Source organism: Carassius carassius, chromosome 33 (genome assembly GCF_963082965.1).
Source record: "Carassius carassius chromosome 33, fCarCar2.1, whole genome shotgun sequence".
NCBI lineage: Eukaryota > Metazoa > Chordata > Actinopteri > Cypriniformes > Cyprinidae > Carassius > Carassius carassius.
Genome location: NC_081787.1, coordinates 29,838,993 through 29,862,958, shown reverse-complemented (window position 1 = coordinate 29,862,958; position 23,966 = coordinate 29,838,993). Strand labels below are relative to the sequence as shown.

At 38.4% G+C, this 23,966-nt stretch overlaps 1 protein-coding gene across 3 annotated transcripts; it reads right to left on the bottom strand.

Annotated features, from left to right (window-relative positions):
- Window positions 1-307: 307 nt before the first annotated feature.
- Window positions 308-23,966, bottom strand: LOC132114077 (moesin-like). 3 transcript variants are annotated; one of them, XM_059522219.1, is made up of 13 exons: window positions 23,820-23,966; window positions 23,215-23,298; window positions 23,013-23,108; window positions 21,709-21,983; window positions 21,518-21,601; window positions 21,299-21,445; window positions 19,744-19,840; window positions 19,491-19,654; window positions 10,016-10,146; window positions 9,606-9,766; window positions 9,062-9,154; window positions 8,720-8,950; window positions 308-688 (listed from the first exon to the last, which is right to left on the bottom strand). In XM_059522219.1, exons 1-13 carry the CDS (start codon window positions 23,823-23,825, stop codon window positions 524-526), a joined length of 1,734 nt encoding a protein of 577 aa, XP_059378202.1. In that variant the 5' UTR covers window positions 23,826-23,966; the 3' UTR covers window positions 308-523. The 3 variants fall into 3 exon arrangements, with proteins under 3 accessions (XP_059378202.1, XP_059378203.1, XP_059378201.1); XM_059522220.1 differs by having other exon boundaries at window positions 23,235-23,298; window positions 23,820-23,876; XM_059522218.1 differs by lacking the exon at window positions 23,820-23,966 and having other exon boundaries at window positions 23,215-23,310.

Sequence of the window (23,966 nt, the reverse complement as noted above, 5' to 3'; positions counted from 1 at the left end):
AAAACTGTTTTTATGAATATTCATGAGATAATACAACATATTATAAGTTTTTATTTAATGCATTATGCATTGATTATAATGCCTTAAGAATACCATTATAATGTATTACAAATACGAGCTTCATAGAAAGTGTTACCTTCTAATTTATTGAGAAGCACCTGTATATTTGTATAGTTGTACTTTATATTTTATCTGTATTTAATGTTCTACTATTGGTGTTATCTGTATGCACCGGGGGTCTTAGAGTAACACAATTTCAATTCTCTGTGTGTATGCACTGTACATGTGGAAGAATTGACAATAAAAGAGACTTGACTTATTTAATTATCATGTGAACTCAATACAGTCTAATTTCTTTCATTCAAACAATCAAGAGGTTCACAACATTTATCATTGCTTTAACTTCATATTGTGCTTTTTAATTCACCTCAAAAGACTAAGATCACTAGACTCTGCAGTTCAAAATGCTCTGTGATGGATTAATAATAATGCTAACTGACAGAAATTCTGTCCAACTGGTAAATCACATGGACTCAAATTCATCAATGCGCTGTTTGGTGTTTCCTTGTCGAATTTGCCGTAAGGTCTTGTATTTGTCCCTCCCTAACCTCACGTTCTCAGCATGGATCAGATCATTTGCAGTCTTCTTACTTTCATCACGAGCATCTGCCAGCTCAGAGCTCAGGACCTGCAAAGACATAAAGAAACAAATTGTATGTATTATTTCAATGGGACTGATATGGTCATTTGGGTAACGCTTTATATATATATATATATATATATATATATATATATATATATATATATACCAACCCTTAAACCTACCCATACCACCAAACCTGAGCCTAAACTACCTGTATTTCATCGCAATGGCAGCAGCAATGTTGTACATCTACAAAAGCTTTTAATCATTGTATAATATCTGTCAAAATCATTTGTACATTTTGAAGAAAAGTCCATGTAATGATCACATGAATTAAAAGTTTAAAGACATTTGTTAGTATTTAAATTTACATTAAATAGGTCATGTATAATAAGGTTATAAGTTAACCATAACAAGCACATTATCTCATGTTTATAGCTGTTTTAATAAATTGTATATTAACTAATGATCTGTTAAGCATCATATAATAATGTTAATAATTTATGAATTAAAGTTATTTTAAAGGGGCCATGGGATGCCCATTTTCCAAAAGCTGGTATGATTCTTTAGGGTCTTAATGACGCTTGGTTAAAATCTCTCAATGGTAGTGTAAAAAACATTTTTTTTTTTACTCTGTCAAAAACAGTTCTTTTCAGAGCATTCATTTTTGTAGCATTTTCATTTAAATGTTAATGAGCTCTGCTGACCCCGCCCCTCTCTTCCGAGCCTCTCTCTGAGGGACTGTTTACTTTAGTTGCATTCATCGTGAAACTTGCTAATTAGCACATTAGGGAAGGTGATTTGCAAAGCGGCTCAGATGTCGGGAGTAAATGACGCTATGTTCATTATTATCCAACAACAGAACACCTCAGTCGCTCAGAAGTCATTCTTGTCTACATCTGCTCCGTAGGTGAAACAATGCTGGACTGATGACAGTCACTCAGGGCGGGTCTAAGGTAAGACGCCAGTCCAGTCTGTGCTGAAACACTACTGTCAATCAAACTATTATGGGAGGTGCCTGTTTTTGTGATGTCACACAGACAGGCATCTGAGATAAACTCAATTTGACAAAGTGGTAAAGATTTAAGCAGATTAAAAAAAACACACACTGGGTGGATTTTTATCATTTTAGGATTCATTTGAACATTTCAGTTCAAGCAACTTGTAAAAATGCATAGCATCATATGACTCCTTTAAAATGTTACCATTATTTGCAGAGGTGGAAAGTAACGAATTACATTTACTCGCGTTACTGTAATTGAGTAGCTTTTTTGTGTACTAATACTTTTTAAAGTAATTTTTTAAATTTGTAATTTTACTTTTACTTAAGTATATTTTGATTGAAGTATTGTACTTCGCTACATTTTAAAACACATTAATTACTGAGTAAAAAAAATAAAAAAATAAAAAAAAATTCGCTCCCTGGAAACTACGGCAGTAAATAATGGGCAGGAGGGCAAACTGGCGCTAAAATCACAAGAAAGATGCAGACGGACAAAACAGGCGTTAGTGGTGCAGACACCGCTGAAAACGAAACCCCGTCATATTCTGAAGTTGAACTCGAGGGAAATGAAGTGAACCCCTGGCCATATGTATGCTCTATTATGCAGTGTGAGCTGTACTTGCCTAGGAAGACCAAACTAGCAGCTTATAAAATCTCGACAAGACATCAACCCTTCGCAAGAATGTAGAGGTAAGCTAAATAATTGCATCGTTGCATTGGTGGTTAAAATGAAGCTTTGACATTTTAGCAAGAGGTTTTGCACAAATTAGCCAAAAAGACCGTGGTGAGGAGTGTGCTATTTGTGTTTTAATGATGTGCGCGCGCATTTATAGTGCGTTCTTTCACTGTGTGATTCAGTCTCCTAAAATGCATTTAGAATGATCACAAAATTGAAGATATAGGGGCAGAAAATTCACATATTTATATAATTTCATATATTAAATCAAAATCACACAAAGAATGCCGTCTTTTCCTCCAAAAATCATCATGAATATATACATACATATATATAACAGTTCAGTAAACAAGTTAATTAAGAGACTTGCGTTTTAGACACCATATTGCCTTTTTTAGCTCTATTTCTACAACAGAAAATAATTCCAAACACAGCCACCAAAGCACAGTTTTGCGTCTCTGAGCAACGTGACAGTGTTTCGTTCCTGAATGAATCAACCGTTTAAATGATTCGGTTCAGTCGCAATGACTCACTTATTAACAGTGACTTGCTGACACATACTGGCCATTTTAATTTCACATTTAAAGTATCTTTTGATTTTTTTAAAATAATTAATTTCTTATCATTTCAAATGAGTATTCAACATTTTATGTCTTGTATATCAAAACATTATTCATGCATTTGTAACTGCAGGTTAAATGCATTCTTGTCCTGCACTAAACAGTGTAATACATCTAAATGCCACTTCCAATGAATCTTCTGCATTTCCTCTGCATTAAAAGATGAGTTTGTTGATACTGATTTCCCTGGCAACAGCCCAAATGTTTTATTATTCTAAATAACTGATTCCTTTAATTAAAAACAACTACAACTCGAATTCCAGAAAAGTTGGGACGTTTTTTAAATTTTAATAAAATGAAAACTAAAAGACTTTCAAATCACATGAGCCAATATTTTATTCACAATAGAACATAGATAACATAGCAAATGTTTAAACGGAGAAAGTTTACAATTTTATGCACAAAATGAGCTCATTTCAATTTTGATTTCTGCTACAGGTCTCAAAATAGTTGGGACGGGGCATGTTTACCATGGTGTAGCATCTCCTTTTCTTTTCAAAACAGTTTGAAGACGTCTGGGCATTGAGGCTATGAGTTGCTGGAGTTTTGCTGTTGGAATTTGGTCCCATTCTTGCCTTATATAGATTTCCAGCTGCTGAAGAGTTCGTGGTCGTCTTTGACGTATTTTTCGTTTAATGATGCGCCAAATGTTCTCTATAGGTGAAAGATCTGGACTGCAGGCAGGCCAGGTTAGCACCCGGACTCTTCTACGACGAAGCCATGCTGTTGTTATAGCTGCAGTATGTGGTTTTGCATTGTCCTGCTGAAATAAACAAGGCCTTCCCTGAAATAGACGTTGTTTGGAGGGAAGCATATGTTGCTCTAAAACCTTTATATACCTTTCAGCATTCACAGAGCCTTCCAAAACATGCAAGCTGCCCATACCGTATGCACTTATGCACCCCCATACCATCAGAGATGCTGGCTTTTGAACTGAACGCTGATAACATGCTGGAAGGTCTCCCTCCTCTTTAGCCCGGAGGACACGGCGTCCGTGATTTCCAACAAGAATGTCAAATTTGGACTCGTCTGACCATAAAACACTATTCCACTTTGAAATAGTCCATTTTAAATGAGCCTTGGCCCACAGGACACGACGGCGCTTCTGGACCATGTTCACATATGGCTTCCTTTTTGCATTATAGAGCTTTAGTTGGCATCTGCTGATGGCACGGCGGATTGTGTTTACCGACAGTGGTTTCTGAAAGTATTCCTGGGCCCATTTAGTAATGTCATTGACACAATCATGCCGAAGAGTGATGCAGTGTCGTCTGAGAGCCCGAAGACCACGGGCATCCAATAAAGGTCTCCGGCCTTGTCCCTTACGCACAGAGATTTCTCCAGTTTCTCTGAATCTTTTGATGATGTTATGCACTGTAGATGATGAGATTTGCAAAGCCTTTGCAATTTGACGTTGAGGAACATTGTTTTTAAAGTTTTCCACAATTGTTTTACGCAGTCTTTCACAGATTGGAGAGCCTCTGCCCATCTTTACTTCTGAGAGACTCTGCTTCACTAAGACAAAGCTTTTATAGCTAATCATGTTACAGACCTGATATCAATTAACTTAATTAATCACTAGATGTTCTCCCAGCTGAATCTTTTCAAAACTGCTTGCTTTTTTAGCCATTTGTTGCCCCCGTGCCAACTTTTTTGAGACCTGTAGCAGGCATTACATTTTAAATGAGCTAATTACGTGGATAAAAGTGTAAAATTTCTCAGTTTAAACATTTGCTACGTTATCTATGTTATAGATATCTATTTGAAATTCCTTTAGTTTTCATTTTATTAAAATTTAAAAAACGTCCCAACTTTTCCGGAATTCGGGTTGTAGTTTGAGATTAATAGACCTATCCCAGGGGTGTCAAACTCAGTTCCTGGAGGGCCGTAGCCCTGCAGAGTTTAGTTCTAACCCTGCTCCAGCACACATATCATGTAGTTTTCAAATAAACCTAAATGATTAGATTAGCTGGATCAGGTGTGTTTAATTAGGGTTATATCTAAACTGTGCAGGACTGTGGCCCTCCAGGAACTGAGTTTGACACTCTTGGCCTGTCCCATTTTGACTCCCTCCCACTGTTAAAATGTAACTAAGTAATTTTTACTCTGAGTAAATTTTAAATGAGCTACTTTTTACTTTTACTTGAGTAGATTTTTAGACTGGTACTTTTACTTGTACTTAAGTAAAATTTTATTAATGTAATGGTACTTTTACTTGAGTAGAATATTTTTGTACTCTTTCCACCTCTGATTATTTGTTCCTCATAATTTATATGTGGTCTTCTAAAGGCAAAACAAAATGTTCCACAAGAAATGAACATAACATAATGTGAACAGTTCGTGCATAGAGCTCACTTCTAAAGAGCTGATTATCTGAATCAGGTGTGTTAACAAAGAGGGATGTGTGAATTATGCAGAGCTGGGGGGCTCGAGGACTGGAATTGAGAACTGCTGACCTAAAGGAAGTGTTCTTAATAGCAATGCTGTTGTGATCACAGAGATTTATTAAGCAATTATCATTTTGACGTATATCTTTTCTTTATTTAAAGGCTGAAATGTGAGGTTTACCTTTTTATTAAACTTTTTCAAAGCTTTATTTGAACATTTACATTAGATATCTCAATCTTGATTGCTATTAAACTGTTATCAGTCAAGTTGTCATTTGTCATTGGTAATGTTATTGTTTTAGTGATTATGCAAACAGAAAGTCATTTTATTTGTTGTTTGTTGATTTTTAAATATAACACTTGGTTAAGCGATATAGGTGTATGTACTTTTTTAACATCTCCAGCAAATTATTACAATACCGTGATAATACTGATAACTGTGATAATTCTGGTTACTATAATCGTGATAAGAAATTTTCATACCATTAGATCCCTAGTTATGTGTATGACAGTCCCAGTCATAGTATGTAATATTCTGCATTGTTGTTTGTACTGCTCACACTGCGTGCTGAAGAGATAATCACCATTGTACAGTGAAGTATTTTACTGCAGCACAACTCAACCAAATGCATCTTATACGAGATATATAATATACACTACATATATAAACTGGCTGAAATGTTTTGAAATCAATTCTACCCTACCTGATCGAAATAATCCAGTCTTTCACTCTGCCTGTGTCAGTTTGAGTCTCGTTAAAGTTTTTAATACCTTTTAATACCACGGATTATGGAAAGTGAAACTTTTCTATAGGGGTGGATGGATTTATTCACACACGTTAAAACATTTATTTGAAGCTTCTTTCTTTTCAGATTTTTATTTACAGCAATTATCATAATGGGCTGTATATTAACTTATTGGGAGAAAACCGGTATTCTATGTGAAATTAGACATTAAGCACTCCCATATAGCCAAAATGGCATGATTATAACACCTCTGCGAATATTCAGCTATGAGATTTGGAGTCGAATCAGGCTCCTCAAATCAAAGCATCAAATCGTTGACTATGCGGGGTCACTCCTAAATAATTTATTTTTATTTTTGGCCTGTTTGACGAATGGAATTGTCAAATGGTTTTAGCAGGATTTGAACTTGTGCTGCCCACATAAACACCAAGTGTTAAACCTCATGGCCACAATGCTGCAGCACTCTCCAATAATTTCTCTTTTTCCCATTCCCTCATCTGACTGGAAGAGGTGGAGGTACTGATCTGCTTATCTCTAATGGTTGGAAATGAAATACTTTACCATCTCTGAGTATCAACAGCTGTTTTGAATGACATTCAGCCACTATCACCCACTCTCTTAAAATCCATTTTATAGTTGTTTATCGACACCCAGGACCACTAGGTAATTTCGTGGAAAAATTAGATGAGCTGCTCTCAACCTTTCCTGAGGATGGTCCTCCCCTAGTTCTACTTGGAGACTTCAGCATCCACCTAGATAAATCTCTGTATGCTGATTTCCACACTCTGCTTGCTTCTTTTGATCTCAAGAGAATGTTAACTACAGCTACACACAAATCAGGCAGCCAGCTCAATCTTATTTACACACGACACTGCTCTACTGATCATGTACTGGTTACTACACTGCACACCTTTGATCACTTCCTTCTCACTCTTAACTTCAACATGGTTCCTGACAAACACATATCCATCCACATGTCACTTTTCGCCATAACCTATGCTCCCTCTCACCCTCCCGGCTCTCTGCTATGGTTTCATCTTTGCTTCCTTCACCTGAACAGTTATTATCTCTTGATGTTAACAGTGCTACTGATACTTTCTGCTCCACTCTTACATCTTGTTTATACACTGTTTGCCCCTTGTCTTCCAGGCCAGCTTCGTACCACCTCTTCTGCCTTTTGGCTATCTGATGCTCTCCCCAATTATCGTTCTAAGCTCAGGGCTGCAGAAAGAGTGTGGTGCAAATCACAAAATCCTACTGACCTTAATGTATATCAATCACTCCTCTCTTCATTCTCTGCTAATGTCTCCACTGCTAAAAGGACATACTATCACAAAAAAATTAACAATTCAGCTAACTCTCCTGTGCTCTTTAAAACATTTTCCTCCCTCCTTTGTCCTCCTCCTCCCACTTCTTCATCAACTCTAACAGCCGGTGACTTTGCTACATTCTTCATTATTAAAATTAAAAACTTCTGTGCACATTTGCGACACCACAAACTGTCGAACACATCTTACCAGCAAACATACACTCATTGTCATCCTGCAGTCCACTCTCTAAGGCAGAAGTCTCTAAACTCATCCTTTCCCATCATCCTACTACCTGTACACTTGATCCTATTCCCTCTCATCTCCTTCAAGCCATTTCTCCTACCTGCACTCACTCACTTTGTTAACAAATAGTTTATCCTTCCAACTTGTGCTTTTTCCTCAACACTTAAACAGGCTCGTATAACTTCACTACTTAAGAAACCCACCCTCAACCCAACTCTTTTAGAGAACTACTACAGACCAGTTTCCCTTCCCTTGTGGGAAGTCGTGGCCTAATGGTTAGAGAGTCGGACTCCCAATCGAAAGGTTGTGAGTTCGAGTCCCGGGCCGGCAGGAATTGTGGGTGGGGGGAGTGCATGTACAGTTCTCTCTCCACCTTCAATACCACGACTTAGGTGCCCTTGAGCAAGGCATTGAACCCCCAACTGCTCCCCGGGCGCCGCAGCATAAATGGCTGCCCACTGCTCCGGGTGTGTGTGTGTGTGTGTGTGTGTGTGTGTGTGTGTGTGTGTGTGTGTGTGCGCACTTCGGATGGGTTAAATGCAGAGCACAAATTCTGAGTATGGGTCACCATACTTGGCTGAATGTCACTTCACTTTCACTTCTACCTTTCATTGCAAATACTTGAATGAGTTTAAAACAAGTTTCTGCCTTTCTCACACAGAACAACCTCCTGGACAGCAACCAATCTGGCTTCAGAAGTGGGCATTCGACCAAAACTGTCTTGCTCTCAGTTGTTGACTCCCTAAGACTGGCAAGAGCGGCTTCCACATCTTAAATACTTATCTTGAGGGATCTGTCTGCTGCTTATGATATGGTGAACCACCAGCTGGATCACATGCTCTAGCCATTAGGGCAGTGGTTCTCAACCCTGTTCCTAGAGCACCCTGATATTGCAGATTTTGAATTTCTCCTTGGTCTAACACATCATTTTTAGATCTTAAAAATTCAACTTATGAACTGAATCAGCAGTATTTAATTAGGAAGACATACAAAATGTGCAGTGTTAAGAGGTTCTTAGAAACAGTTTTAGAAACGGCCATGGCAATGACAGCTCTTTTTTTATAAACATGATGACTGCCTCTTATACTCACCTGTAAGAGCTTCTGCAGACGTTCATTCTTCTCAGTTTCTGTTATGCGCTGTTCTTCACTGCGGTCTTGACATGTTCCAGTGGATGTGAGCTCAGCACTGGCCTCAGCACTGCTCTCATCATTTTCATCATGGTCATTCTCCGTCTGGGACATTGTCTGGATTTGGACCCCAATTAGCTTACTCTTCAACTCCTCTTTTGTCTTCTCCAGGTCTACCTCAACCATAATCGCCTGTCAAGATATTCATACAGAAAAAGCTCAGTGAACTAGTGTAAGACTACCAATGTGTTTGCGTGATGCTAACCATATAAAACAGATGCAACAATAGGTTTACACTCTCACCCTTCTCTGCCATTTCCTGGCTTCATCCTCTTTCTTCTTTTTGGCATCTTCCAAAAGAGTGATCTGGGATGTAAGGTCAGCCAACTCTGTTGCCTTTAAATATATAAATTTGAATTCCATGTAACTAAAACAGAGTGTTTCAGGAAAAGGGTGAAAAGACGTACTACAGCAATGCACAATATGAGAAAAATAAAGTATTTTTAGAACATTAAATAATTAAAACTTATTCTAGGTGTCTCCTTATAAAATAATTAACTTGTGAATGGCCACAATATGGGAACTATGAGACTGAATGTTGGAGTTGATATCATCCATCCCCACTGTATGTAAAAGAGCATGGTGTACATACTTCATAGTTTCTGCTTTAGAGAGAAGAAAGATAGTGTTTGGAACGTCATGACTTACACACTTCTGTCATTTGATATTTCCCCAAATTAACTTAAAAGAAATGCATACATGTATGGAATGATATGAGGGTAAATTAACTAACCATCTAAGATCATAATGTATTTCTAAAAGATTTTGAGTACATGATCCCTAATACCAAATTCTCCTGGTTCTTCATCTGGTTCTCAGATTGCAGCAGTAATGCTGACTTCACTTCTTCTGCAATCCTGCGGTCTTTCTCCAGACGCTCAGCTTCATCCTGAGCAAATTTCCTTTCCCGCTCCAGCTCCAATGCTCGCTTGGTCTGCTCTTCCAGTTCTGGATGACACAAACTATAATGTTACACAAATAAACTAATCTGAAAAGTAAAATATCATAGGAATATTTAAGGTGTCTCTGTTTGTTTGAGCATCTAGCCTTACACAGCAACAATGGCTCAACCATTTTCAGAAAACCTATTAGAGAACAGTCACTATTTTTCCAATTCCATGTGGTGATGCTTATTAGGGGGAAATTACACACTTTACCAAACCCATTAACTATTGATGTGACATTTGTAGTTCTAACCTTCTTGAGCTTTTTTGGTCTGCTGCTCAATTTGTCGAAGTCTTTCCATGAGCTCCATCGTCTCTCTTGCAATCTTCTCAGTTTCTTTCTCTGCATTTTCTCTTCTTTTTTTCTCATTTTCCAGAAGTGCTCTAAAATTAACATGCATTTAAAACATTGTCACATCTAGAATAAAATTATGCTCTGTTCCAAAATCTAGTGAGCTGTTTTGTTTTCTTTTTTTCTTAAAGTCCTTTTATGTCCTGATTCATTTGACTAGTGTGACTAGTTTGACTATACAGTAGTGTGATCTCTCCAGTTCATTTAGCCATCACTGGCTGGCTTGGAAGAGGTAGGCCAGAGCACGGTTCAGTTGGGTTTGGGCACGGTACGCATGTAGAGTGGTCGCTTACTGCACCAGAGCATGGAACAGCTAGTATTTTTTGTGCTCTACTGTCATCATTACAACCGCAAACATCTTCTATTACTACAACTACAGTACTCTTTTCAATTAATTTTATTAGATCAAGTATATTTAGGTTTATAATGGGTCTGGTTCTCACCTTACTGATGAACAGGAATTGTAGTTTGCGAATCAACCTGTCTATTTATGATTAACGGTTATCTCCATAATAATCCTCCGATACAAGCAAGTGAATTATATACAGTACAGACCAAAAATTTGGACACACCTTCTCATTCAAAGAGTTTTCTTTATTTTCATGACTATGAAAATTGTAGAGTCACACTGAAGGCATCAAGGGCTATTTGACCAAGAAGGAGAGTGATGGGGTGCTGCGCCAGATGACCTGGCCTCCACAGTCACCGGACCTGAACCCAATCCAGATGGTTTAGGGGTGAGCTGGACCACAGACAGAAGGCAAAAGGGCCAAAAAATGCTAAGCATCTCTCGGGGAACTCCTTCAAGACTGTTGGAAGACCATTTCAGGTGACTACCTCTTGAAGCTCATCAAGAGAATGCCAAGAGTGTGCAAAGCAGTAATCAAAGCAAAAGGTGGCTACTTTGAAGAACCTACAATATGACATATTTTCAGTTGTTTCACACTGTTTTGTTATGTATATAATTCCATATATAATTCCACATGTGTTAATTCATAGTTTTGATGCCTTCAGTGTGAATATACAATTTTCATAGTCATGAAAATAAAGAAAACTCTTTGAATGAGAAGGTGTGTCCAAACTTTTGGTCTGTACTGTATACTGTATAAATTATAAATTATAAATGTATTATTCTTTTAGTGAAAGTAGTTCCTCTTCAGCAACTCGAGCTGCGTTGGAGGATTGGAGGTTGGAGGTTAGAGGGTTTTTATTTTGTGTTTGGTTTGTTTGTGAGCGGCAGTCGTCCGCTAGGGGCTGTCATTCTGTTTTGTGTTTATTTTGGCGTAGCATTCTGGCGCCGGGGACGCTCGAGGCGGTGGGCTGGAGTGCGTTGCTGGGGATGGACGAACTCGCTTGCAGGCCGCCCGCGATGTGGAGGGGCGGCTGCCGTCCATGAGGGAGTGGCGGAGGAGTGTCATGCCGTCCACCGAAAGCCATCCAGTGCCACCGCCAGGCACCGCGGAAGAATTCAAACAGCTGGTAGAGGGCCGAGCGGCAGTGTGTCTGGGAACTGGAACAATTTTTTAATTTTTTTTTTATCCTCTCTCCCCTCTCGTCTCTGTTGCTCCTCGCTTCCATCTCCTTTTCTCTCGCCTCGTCTGTCTGTCCTACCCCCAGGTTCCCGCAGCCACCGTGAGCGGTCCCCCCAAAAGGGGTGGGGGGTGGGGGGGATAGAGTGCAGTCTCGTGAATACTGATAGCCATGGGAACAGAGCGAGGCCAGTGGAGTTGTTGGGAAATGAACGACACCTGCTCCACTTACCAGTCTCGAGTCCCAGGATACAAAAGAGGAGGGATGACAGTGAAGGATGAGAGAGGACCAGGCCTGGACTTTATTTTGTGTTTTGGTTTTTGTTTGTGCGCGTCAGTCTTCCACGAGGGGCTGTCGTGCTGTTTTGTGTTTATTTTATTATTAAACTTTGATTTGAATGTCCGCCGGTTCCTGCCTCCTTCTTCCTGTGATTGTGAAGTTTGTATACCGTTACAGCTGCATAGTGGCAGGTAGCTGCTATTGCTTCTTCTATGGTTCAAAAAGAAACATTTTGCAGAAATTCCCATGCCGTCAAATAAACAGAGAGAGAGAGAGGGTTTGGGTTAACCAAGCTACCATTTAGACCCATATGAATAGATGTAATCACCTGACAGCATATTACATCATTTTTTATCTCCCTGCACTGTCTACTGGTTGTGGCTCACATCAAGTTCAAGACATTGATGCTTGCACACGGAACAACCACAGGCTCTGCACCCTCCTACTTCCACCCACTCTTAGGGGTCTACACCCCTTCCAGAATCCTGAGGTTGGTAAATGTGTGATGCCTCATGGTACCATCACAGAGAGGCACAAAATCACTTTCCCAGAATGTTTTCCTTCACTGTTCCTTGCCAGTGGGATGATCTTTCCATCCACTTAACCTGTTGTAGCTTGTACTATTCTTAATGATGTCTGAAACTTTGCATTATGAACACTTCTTGTATTAATTTGCTCCTTATGATTAATCATTTGTTGCATTACTCATTTTTAAGTCACTTAAGATAAAAGTGTCTACTTAATAAATAAATGTACGTGTAAATTAACTTATCAAAAATAAAAATTTACTTAGGTAACCAAAGTTCTATAAATAAGATGAACAGGCCACCATATAGGACAGCCTCGCTATAGGGATAGCTGTCAGGAAATGTCATATAAAATTGTTCGACCTATATCCAATCATCTTCTATAAATACAGGTGCAATACCATGAGCACATTCTCTTATTTTGCCAACTGGAAGCACCTAGTCCCTGAATGATCATGTTGGGTGGCATCTTGACCTTATTCATAGAACCAAGTGATTTAAAGACTCAAACCTACCCCTATTTGTAGGACAGACTTAGCCACAGAGTAAGCCACATTCAGGTGACAAAATCCTAATATGGTCATGAGCAGGTTTAGGCTGGTCATTAGCTGGGTTAGGCTGGTCATGTGCTGGTCCTAAGCAACTAGCTTCTGCTCATAACCAGCTTAAAACTTGTAGTCCATCCAGTGGCAGTAATGGATTGTATAAATTAAGTGCATTTGCTAAGTGGGGCAGTAGTAGTCATTTATGATGGCTGTTTCACATGGAATAATGATGGCAGCACCAGCAATCTGCAGAAAGTATCAGTAGCACTGTTAGCATCAAAAGATGCTAACAGTTTAGGGGAAGGAAGTGAAGATGAAACCATAGCATATAGCCGGGAAGGTGAGAGTGAGTGTAGGTTATTGTTGAAATGTTGACACAAATTGGGTTTAGCTGTATGTTGCAGCCATTGGACAAGCGGATGCTGTGGATGAACGAAAGATTTCCTTGTTACAGCAGATACTGTGGAGGTCTAAAACTTTAATTTTGAGGAAGAGGCAAACAAGAAGAAACTTTGAATGATATTGGAAAAATGTGATGCTTATTGTTTATCAAAGAAGAATGAGACTTATGAATGATATGTATTTAGAATATGAATGCAGCTTGAAGGATAGACTTTTGATTGTTTTCTTACAGACATCAAGATAGAAGAAAAAAAATTGCAGACTCCATGATTTGTGATCAGATTTCTTTTGGTATATGTAATAAGAAACTAAGGGACTGATAGTTATGAGAATCTGAACTCACCTTGGACTATGCCAATCCAGCGAATTAGCAAGACAAAATGGAGGAAAATAAATGCTGCATTCATGCACTTTGTAAAACTACTAGGAGCTAGAGACAACCAATGGGAAGAACCTTGTACTCATATGACCTGTCTTGAAAGAAAAAGAGAGGTACTTCCTGGATCCATCCTGATCTCTGTGGATGGGAGTATGAAAATAGGCATCCCGGAGGTCCTCTGTGGTGAACCAGTCCCCTTTCCTCTATATAAGAGGACCACAGATTCAACATATGAAAAGGTGGTTTTTTAGATACCTTCGGAAATTTTTCAAATTCAAGATGGTTCGTCAGCCTCTATCCTTTTTTTGGAATGAATGTAGAAAGAAATCCCTGCGCTACCAACTTTGAGAGCAGGAGACTTTTGCTCCTTTTTACACGGGTGTTGTGACCTCTGCCAAGATGGACCTGTACTCCACATTTTCTTTCAAGACTGTTGAAACAATATGGTTAACATGGGTCTTTGTTCTGAACTGGAGCCTGTAACTGAACCTATGATATTGATCACCCAGTGGTACTGGGTACACTGGCCCCAATGAGCAATATGCTGAAGCATAAAGTGTGACTTTGGTTTTGGTTTAGGTTTGCTAAGGACTGAAATATGCGGTGAACTTCCCCAGCACTGGCTAGGTGAGGTGGAATGGCCCATTCCATTCGACCAGTTTGCTGCACTGCACAAGTTAGTTCCCTTGCCTTTCAGGACTATTCAATGGCTGACTCTGATGGAGGCAGAGTCAAATGTCAAGTGCACTAAAATATGTAAACACATAAAAATGTGTTGCCTTTCTTAGTGCCAGCCTAAGACCTTATGGCACAGTCCTTGGTTAAGGTTTTATTAAATTAGAGCAACATCTCTATGACAGCAGCCAAAATTGGAAATTTTGATATGACGGAAAGAAAAGGCACAAACATTAAGAAGAGTTGCTGCAGATGACATGACCATGACAATTGTGAAATATGGATGCACTGTGGCGACTGACATCTGGAACAAAATCTATCAGAAGACCTTTTTTCTATTGGCCACAATACATTATATAGAAACAAACTATGACTTCAGGCGCATTCAACCCAAGGAAAATAACAATAAAATTAACAATAAAGTCCTTAAAGTAATTTAAGAGAATAGTGAGAGTCCACACCACAACTATAATCATAATAATAAAAAGGAACAATATTCAGATTTTTTTTCCAGCTGAAGAACAATAAAACACTGACAGCCAATCAACCTATTTGGGCTCATGCATGGCTGACAACAGAGAGCTCATCATGGAGATTGGATGGACTTGAAACATAGTATGATGAGGACATCTGCTGGTTAAAGCCACATAAATGCATGAAGAACAGCAAAAAACTGAAACTGACTCATACGGAAGAAACTCTCTAAGCAGAGTAACAGATTCCCCCTACTCCTCTCATCTTCCGAGGGATCTCATGTATGCCAAAAAGTGCCTGTTTTCCTTTGGTGTCTTTGCAAAATGTAAAGCAGCTGCAGGTCATATATTACATTCTTCATTCTTGTTCGCTGTGATGGACAAACAATAAAAAACCAAGATGGCAGCTTTTGAAAGATGTGAAAAACCTGGTCACCTACTTCAACCATTCTGGCCTGCAAGTAAAGCTGAGTACGTCTCTAAAGTAGAAAGTGGAAACAAGATGGAATTCTAATTTTGAAAAGCTAGATTCTATGTCTCAACAGTATGATGACATTGCAACAATCCTGTTAAATATAAAACAATATGACAAAGAAGGGTATCAACAAGAATACTCTTTAAACTGTGGTGACTTTTCTGAAACCATTTTTAGATGCAACCAGTAACCTGGAGTCAGATAATAAAACCCGTAAGTGCATCTCCAGTTCTGCCATGGTCTGGTAAACTAAGAAAACACTGCGAAGCAACCAGGGTTGAAATTGCATTGTGACTTGTGTGCAAAGTCTGGACAAACTACTGTTCCTGGACAGTTTTGCAGCAAGTAAAATTTACATGCTCTACAAAATAGTGACATTCCTTGATCCAAAATTATGTTCGCTAAAGATGTTTGATAATAATAAAATCTGTGATTCATCCTGACAAAGTGCTAGCTGATGAACTGGGGTTTGATGAGAAAAACACAGACTGCCACCAGCAAATTACGTACTTGAGCAGAGAGCCGAGCCAGATAATGACTCGTTCACGAGTCAAGAACCGGTTGCATCGGTTTTCGGATCACCAGTAGTTCTTTCTGACAGTTCGATTCAATAAACCAGTTGAAGAAAACAGTTCACCGGTTCTTTTGTGCTCGACGTAATGGCGTCAGTGGCGTTGACTGCAAGCCTTGGTTGACAGCTCCTCGGTTCTCGAATCGGACACGTCTGACAGAAACGGTTCTTGACCACTGATCTATAATATAAGTTATACATATATAGATCAGTGTTGTTGACTCGTGAACGAGTCAGTCTGTTGTTCGTTATCTGGCTCGGCTTGGTGTTCATCTTCAGTTCTCTCTTCACAGCAGTTCAGTCAGTGTACTGTTTGAGTAAATGAATTACTCCGGGATATTGGTTTGTTTGAACTCAGAGGGAGTGTCAGCCACATTAAGTTAACAGCTTAAGTCATTTGTGGATTCATGCGTATTGGAGACACGAACCGTTTAAAACGATTCAGTTTGATTTGGTGAACTGGTTCAAAAAGATCCAGTTACATCGAATGATTCGTTCGTGAACTGGATATCACAAATGCTTTGTTTTGAACTCTCTCTCACAACAGACACGGAAGAGAAGACAATGCTGAATAAAGTCGTAGTTTTTGCTATTTTTGGACCAAAATGTATTTTCGATGCTTCAAAAATTTTTAACTGACCCTCTGATGTCACATGGACTACTTTGATAATGTTTTTCTTACCTTTCTGGACATGGACAGTAATCATTTGAAATAGTAAAAACAATATGTTCAAACTTTTGACTACTTTAATAACTACATAACACAATACTTGTACTATTACTTTCAGTACTTGAGTAGTACATTTTCAAATAGACTACTTGCAATACTTAAGTACAAAAAATGTTGAATACTTTAGTATTTCTACTTAAGTGTGGTGCTTAAAGAGCACTTCAACTTCTACTCAAGTCATTTTTTTGATAGAGCACTTGTACTTTTACTCAAGTCTGGGTCTCTAGTACTTTATACATCTCTGCTAGTGTATGACATCAGTAAATGACATGGACACATTAAGTAGGCCTACATATTTATTTATTTAGTTATTGTTAATTCCAATAATTTATTAATACATTTATTTATTTGTTTTATATTGAAGATAGTCCTGTTTTGTAATTAGGGGATATAAATAGTTATTGTTTAATGTTTGGATAAGCATTGCTAAAGGGAAAAAGCCTCTATGTATATTCTTAAACAGTATATATAGCTAAATGCTTTTCTGTTTGACTTTAAAGGTGTATGTGAAGATTAATTTGTTTTTATATTTATTATCTTCCATTGCAAAACTGTTATTATTTTTAACTTGGGCTAAATATATATTCCAAAAGTTAAAGGGTTAATTAATAATTTCTGTTTGTTTTGGTATCTTTATTATTATTATTATTATTATTATTATTATTATTATTATTATTATTATTATTATTATTTTATTCAACAGGAGAGCAAGCAGAAAAATACCATATTAATAGAGGAGCGCTGGCAATTACAGGTAGTGAAAAACTAACCTGTATGTTTACCTGTGGGCTTTTGTGGGTGGAAGTGGGGCAAAATGTGAATGTCAAGGGTGGGAGCAGGAGAAAATAACATCACTTTGCAGGAGGGGGACTGAAATATCTTACTGTGCTCACTTGTCATCTCAGTTTTTCTCTAAGACTGATGTTTTTGTATATCTGGATGGGCTCGAGGCACGTCAGTGGAGCAGTTATTTGAGATGTCCTGGCAAGAACTACTTCTTGCCTGGACCCTTCATCAGAGACAATCATTTCTAAGTACTTGCCCATTGACTCTAATATCTATAATGCCATTGATGTTATTGAATATAATTTTTTTACTGTACAATTTTATAGGCTCGGGTGATTGTGTCATCATGTTACTGATGACAATCAATGCCTGTGAGACCTGGAAGAACACAGTGCCCATTGCCCACAAGTTGGACGTGTTCCAACAGTCCTGACTCTCTGAGCCTTGTACCGTTAAACAAAGAGATCCTGCAAAGATAAAGACTTTCTGCCATTGTGTCTAAGCGTCACATCAAACTGGCAGGTCACATTCTGTGGCAATCGGATCGATGCCTAGCAAAAACCACAGAATGACAGAATGATATAAGTCTCTTTCATTCTCATTCAGAGGTCACTGTAGCCACCAGATCCAGTCTGTATCCAGATCAGACGGTGGATAGAAGTGACCTCTACAGCCCTGAATTTCAGTGGAATGTCCGGTAAGTCGTGGTCTAGTGGTTAGAGAGTTTGACTCCTAACCCTAAGGTTGTGGGTTCGAGTCTCGGGCTGGCAATACCACGATTTAGGTGCCTTTGAGCAAGGCACTGAACCCCAACTGCCCCCTGGGTGCCGCAGCATAAATAAGCCCAGTGCTCTGGGTGTGTGCTCACAGTGTGTGTGTGTGCAATTTGGATGGGATAAATGCAGAGCACAAATTCTGAGTATGGGTCACCATACTTGGCTGTATGTCATGCCACTTTCAACTAGACGAACCATAGAGACAGATCCCCTGTGAAGACCTCATCTCCTTGATGACCATCAGCACAAGACCAAGATAAGTCCTCTTCCTCTGAGATACCTCTGCACAATCTGACCTGTGTTGCAGTCTGGGATTAAACCACACCATGTTGGTTTCGTCTGATCAGAGGAGAACTGGCCCCCAACTGAGATTGGTTTTTCTCCCAAGTTTTTTTCTCCATTTCTGCCACCGATGGAGTTTTGGTTCTTGGCCACTGTAGCCGTTGGCTTGCTTATTTGAGGACACTTAATTTCTGAAACTGAAATATGTAGTGTTTCCTACTGTCCTCTTGCATTATCAGAACACTATTTTCTTCCTTTGACACAATCTGTATTGTATAAAGTGCTATATAAATAAAGGTGACTTGACTTGACCACAGTGACACCACCCAATGGATGCCGAGGGTGAGGAAGGCCAAATAGGGCCTGGCAAGCACATTCAAAGAGAACTTAGAGCAAGCTGGGTTTAATGAGGAAGTAAGCCGTTTTCTGTGAATGTGCGAAACTTCCGGTTCATTAGCTGCTGTAGGAAAATAACAAGAAGAATAACAACATGCAGTAAACCATAAAACTGTTTGCACTACAAGCCAGTGTTCATAACAAAGATAATACATTAAAATAATATGGTAAGACACATTAGTTTGCAATATCAAGCAGCAAAGCAAGAAAAAATAGCTAGAAGCAGATGAGACCGGAAGCCAGACACATCAAATTTACAAATGACCACGGCTGCTCTTACAGGAACACTAAGGTGGATAATGCAGCAAAACGTTACTGCCTATCTTATGCAACAGCCTTGACATTAAAAGACTTTAAAAAGCTGTCTAGCTAGGCAGCTCACTAAGTTTTAGAACAGAGCTATTGTGTTAACGGTTTACTTTCATAAAAGATACACAATTATGGAGTCTGCTTAAAAGACAGTATCCTAGATAAAGTGATTCTACCTTTGGTGTCACAAAAACAGTGTTGGAGATGCTATGTGTGATATATCTGTTATTAACGTTTTCACCTCTCTTGTTGTCTCTTGTTCTTCTCCTCTCTGGCCTGTGCTTTCATCTGCTGCACCTCAATGGTGTCTGGCTTGCGGCGTCGCATGTAGAGATCATGGTTTCCCATGCACAGAGCCAGGATACGCTTATTGATACGGAGACGAGGTGCATAGAACACAAAGTCCTGTGTTTGAGCAAGGGAAATGTAATACAGCAGATGAAAGGCTATGAATGAATTAATTAAGGGTTAAACTTATCATTATACTTAATTACCGGTGATTTTTTGTCTATGGGTTTAATGACAAATTTCTTGTCATTGAAAGAAATATTCCGTATCTCACTCCAAGGGAATCCAATCTTAGGTGTCAGCCTGTTGAAAAGTAGGAATACTAACATTGCATGGTCATAGACTAATAAAACATGGACACGCCTCCACTTCCTTTCACTATTGAAAAGTGAAGTCAAAACAGCTCAGTATGGCCGCTGTCATCTTGCACCAGTGACATAATTTGGAGCCTGTGCCTGCACAGCAGTGATCGTGAAGTGGAGCCATGAGAGATATCAAAGTCCTGCCCAAACTCCCTCAGACCCAGTTCACAAGCTCACAATCACTACACTAGAACTACAGGTGCATCTCAATGAATTAGAAAAGTTCATTTATTTCAGTAATTCAACTCAAATTGTGAAACTTGTGTATTAAATACATTCAATGCACACAGACTGAAGTAGTTTAAGTCTTTGGGTCTTTTAATTGTGATGATTTTGGCTCACATTTAACAAAAACCCACCAATCCACAACAAATCTCAACAAATCAGCTAATCAACTCAAAACACCTGCAAATGTTTCCTGAGCCTTCAAAAATGGTCTCTCAGTTTGATTCACCAGGCTACATAATCATGGGGAAGACTGCTGATCTGACAGTTGTCCAGAAGACAATCACTGACATCCTTCACGAGGAGGATAAGGTGTTGGTGTGCTTGACTGGCCAGCAAACTCACCAGACCTGAACCCCAGAGAGAATCTATGGGCTATTGTCAAGAGGAAGATGAGAAACAAGAGACCAAACAATGCAGATGAGCTGAAGGCCACTGTCAAAGAAACCTGGGCTTCCAGACCACCTCAGCAGAGCCACAAACTGATCACCTCCATGCCAAACCGAATTGAGGAAGTAATTAAAGCAAAAGGAGCCCCTACCAAGTATTGAGTAGATACTTGTGTACAAGTAATATGATGTACAGCAAATGAACGTACTTTCCAGAAGGCCAACAGTTCACTAAAAATGTTTTTTTCTATTGGTCTTATAAAGTATTCTAATTTGTTGAGATGAATTGGTGGGAATTGGTGGGTTTTTGGTTAAATGTGAGCCAAAATCACGACAATTAAAAGAACCAAAGACTTAAACTACTTCAGTCTGTGTGCACTGAATTTATTTAATACACGATTTTCACAATTTGAGTTGAATTACTGAAATAGATTAACTTTTCCATGACATTCTAAGTTATAGAGATCCACCTGTATTGAAAAAAAACAGCATTTGAAAATACATCAGCATGATAATTACCTAAAATGATGGGAACAATATTTGGTAAAAATGTATTTGATCTGGAAATGGAATTGTTTTTTTCTTTTGCTTATTTCCTATTCGTTTACACAGAGAGGGCGGGGATTTTGACCTACAGCACACTGCTGCCAGACACCAGATGGTGATCGAAATGCTTTGGCTCCACTTTTCAGGACGTGTGTGGCACACATGGGCACGGTTCATTGCAAAGAATTAATAACAAATCTATTGGTTGTATTACAAATAAAATATAGATAAAGGTGTACTTGTCTGAACGTTCATATATGTTGAGTCCCAAAGCATCAACCCCCAACCACAGCTCTGATCCTTTTTTGTTTTTGATGCTGAAATAGTTCACTCCATACATCTCCAGATCCTGGGAAATCTTCAAGTATTCTATCATTGCGTCCTCTCTGTGGAGATAAAGCTTTACTGACCATGTGCTCAAACAACTAGTTTTAGGTTCAGAGATGAGAAGTTTCTACCTGATCATGCTTTTGTGTTGCTTATGCCACACCTGGATTCGTTCTTCCCACTGCTCTTTAGTCAGTTTGTGTTGCTCTAGAACTCTAGAAGAAGGTATTTGTATGTAAAACAGCAGCTTTCAAAATCTTAGTTGGTGTTAAAAATGTTTAATAGGGTTGGTTGTTAAGTTCTTAAAAGAATAGAGAAGCACCTTTGTGGCAGCAGTTTGTCTTTGCACAAATATCCAGGCACATGATATTCTTTGTTGTATTCACCGTATTTCATCTGCACAGCGTATGAGGCCAGGAGAACGGCTGTCTCAGGTGGACAGTAGATATCATCGTTCAAGATCCCCTCTTTCACCTGGAGGAAGAAGAGACGCTGCGTAGCTTCCTGAATCAGCTCTTCAGCCACGTCCTCAGGGTAGAACTTTGCTCTGAATTTAATCAGCAGTGGGTTATCCTTTCTGACATCTTGAGCAGTCACCTAACATATGAACACGAATGCATTTGTAAGATGTGTTTCATTATGTTCTTTTAACTGATGCAAAGGAAAACTGTATTCACAGAAATACAAAAACCATTACACATTACCAATAATATTACCAAAACACTTCATCTACAGCGATATCGTTGACTTGATTGCAAATAAATGCACAGACACTATTTAACTGAACAGAGATGACATCACTGAATCCAATGATGAACTGCCTTTAACTATCATTTTTTCATTATTGACACTGTTTTCCTAATGAATGTTGTTCAGTTGCTTTGACGCAATGTATTTTGTTTAAAGCGCTATATAAATAAAGGTGACATTGACATTGACATTAATATGAATTTGAAGGATTGTTAAATACAGTGTGTGAGGCTTCTAGCATCAGCCGCTTCCAGGTAATTTATCTGTGCAGAAACGGTTTAGTATGCTGCTTGATGTTGCAAACTAGTATTTCTTATCATATTATTTCATTCATTACATTAAATATAAACACGCTGGTTTGTAGCACAAGTAGTGTTAAATTTTCCTGAACTTTAGAACTTTTAAACATCTGTTTAGCTGTGCATTTATTGAATGAGCACTGTGCAATGTCCGAACTGATTGCATTAAATTTTCACTGTTTTTTTATTTTATATTATTTTTTTTTAATGTAAAATCATTTTATAACTGTTTTTAAATGTTTTAATCATTTTAAAAGTTTTAAAATTGCTTGTTTTATTTTTGTTATTATTTTTCTTCATGATTTTTTTACTTTCTTTTATGTAAAGCATTTTGAATAACCATTGTGCACGAAATGTGCTATATAAATAAACTTGCCTTGCCTTGTCTTGCCTAAAACACTGGGCAGAAAATGTGTCTTCTTATGAGAAAGGGGGATAAGGGGATTAACATTTCTGACATCTGGCAACCACGAGCATGAAAGCTTGTGAAGGTCTATATTTATTGTACTCATTGATGACTACTAATTATTTGTAAAAAAATAAAAAATAAACGAAACAAAAAACGAATAAGATTAACCCGTTTATTGAGTTTGAGCCATGTAGAGAAGCCCTTGCTGTCCTGATACTGCAGTCCAAAGTACCAGATCTCTCGGAGTCCAATCGTTTTCACAACCTTCAGGAGGACAAATGCAATGATGTCACTGATTGTTCACTCTTCAGGGTCTATTGTCAATGTTCCATTTAATGACTTTTGTCTAAATTCCATGTGAAATACATACTTGGTCAAAAAGTTGTTTACCAGTTGTACTGGGCTGAATGGCAAACTCCAGCTCAGCATCCATTGTAGTGACCCGTACATTTATCTGAAAATACATGATTGTAAAAACACCTGTAGATTTTGGACAACTGAATATATAGTCACATCTCAAAACCCGGGGTTAAAAGAAGGTTTTAGAACAAAGTTATCCCAGGGTTAAGCAGAGTGTAAAAAGCCCCCAAAATCGAGTGTATTAGGATTATGACTATAGCTTTATTTGGTTTAAAATGAATTAAGTATTTCATAATAACATCAGAATTAACATGAATGTTTGAACTAGACTCTAGTCCTCAGCTGTGGACCAACTCGTTCCATTCAACTCAACTCAAATAACACAAAGCTTAAATGATTATATTTTAAACAAGAGTATTTGAAAGAGATAACGTTTTTATTACAGAGAGGGAGAGAGAGTACAAAACATATTTTCTCACATTTTTTTAACACATACCCTATCATATGTATATCCACATTCTTTCAAGTTTTTGAAAAGCAACAAAGATCCATATTAATAAATGTGCAAAAATGAACGAATGAGTCTGCAATAATAAATATATAAAGTATACTCACAGACATTTGACTTTATTGTATAGTTCTTGACTGTTGTCTTCTCGTAATGGTCCGCTCTCGTCAGAGTCATATGAAAGGACTTGTGATATTCTCCAGGATTACTCCAGTTAATGTGCTCCATTGTGCCTCTAATCCAATGGCAGCCCA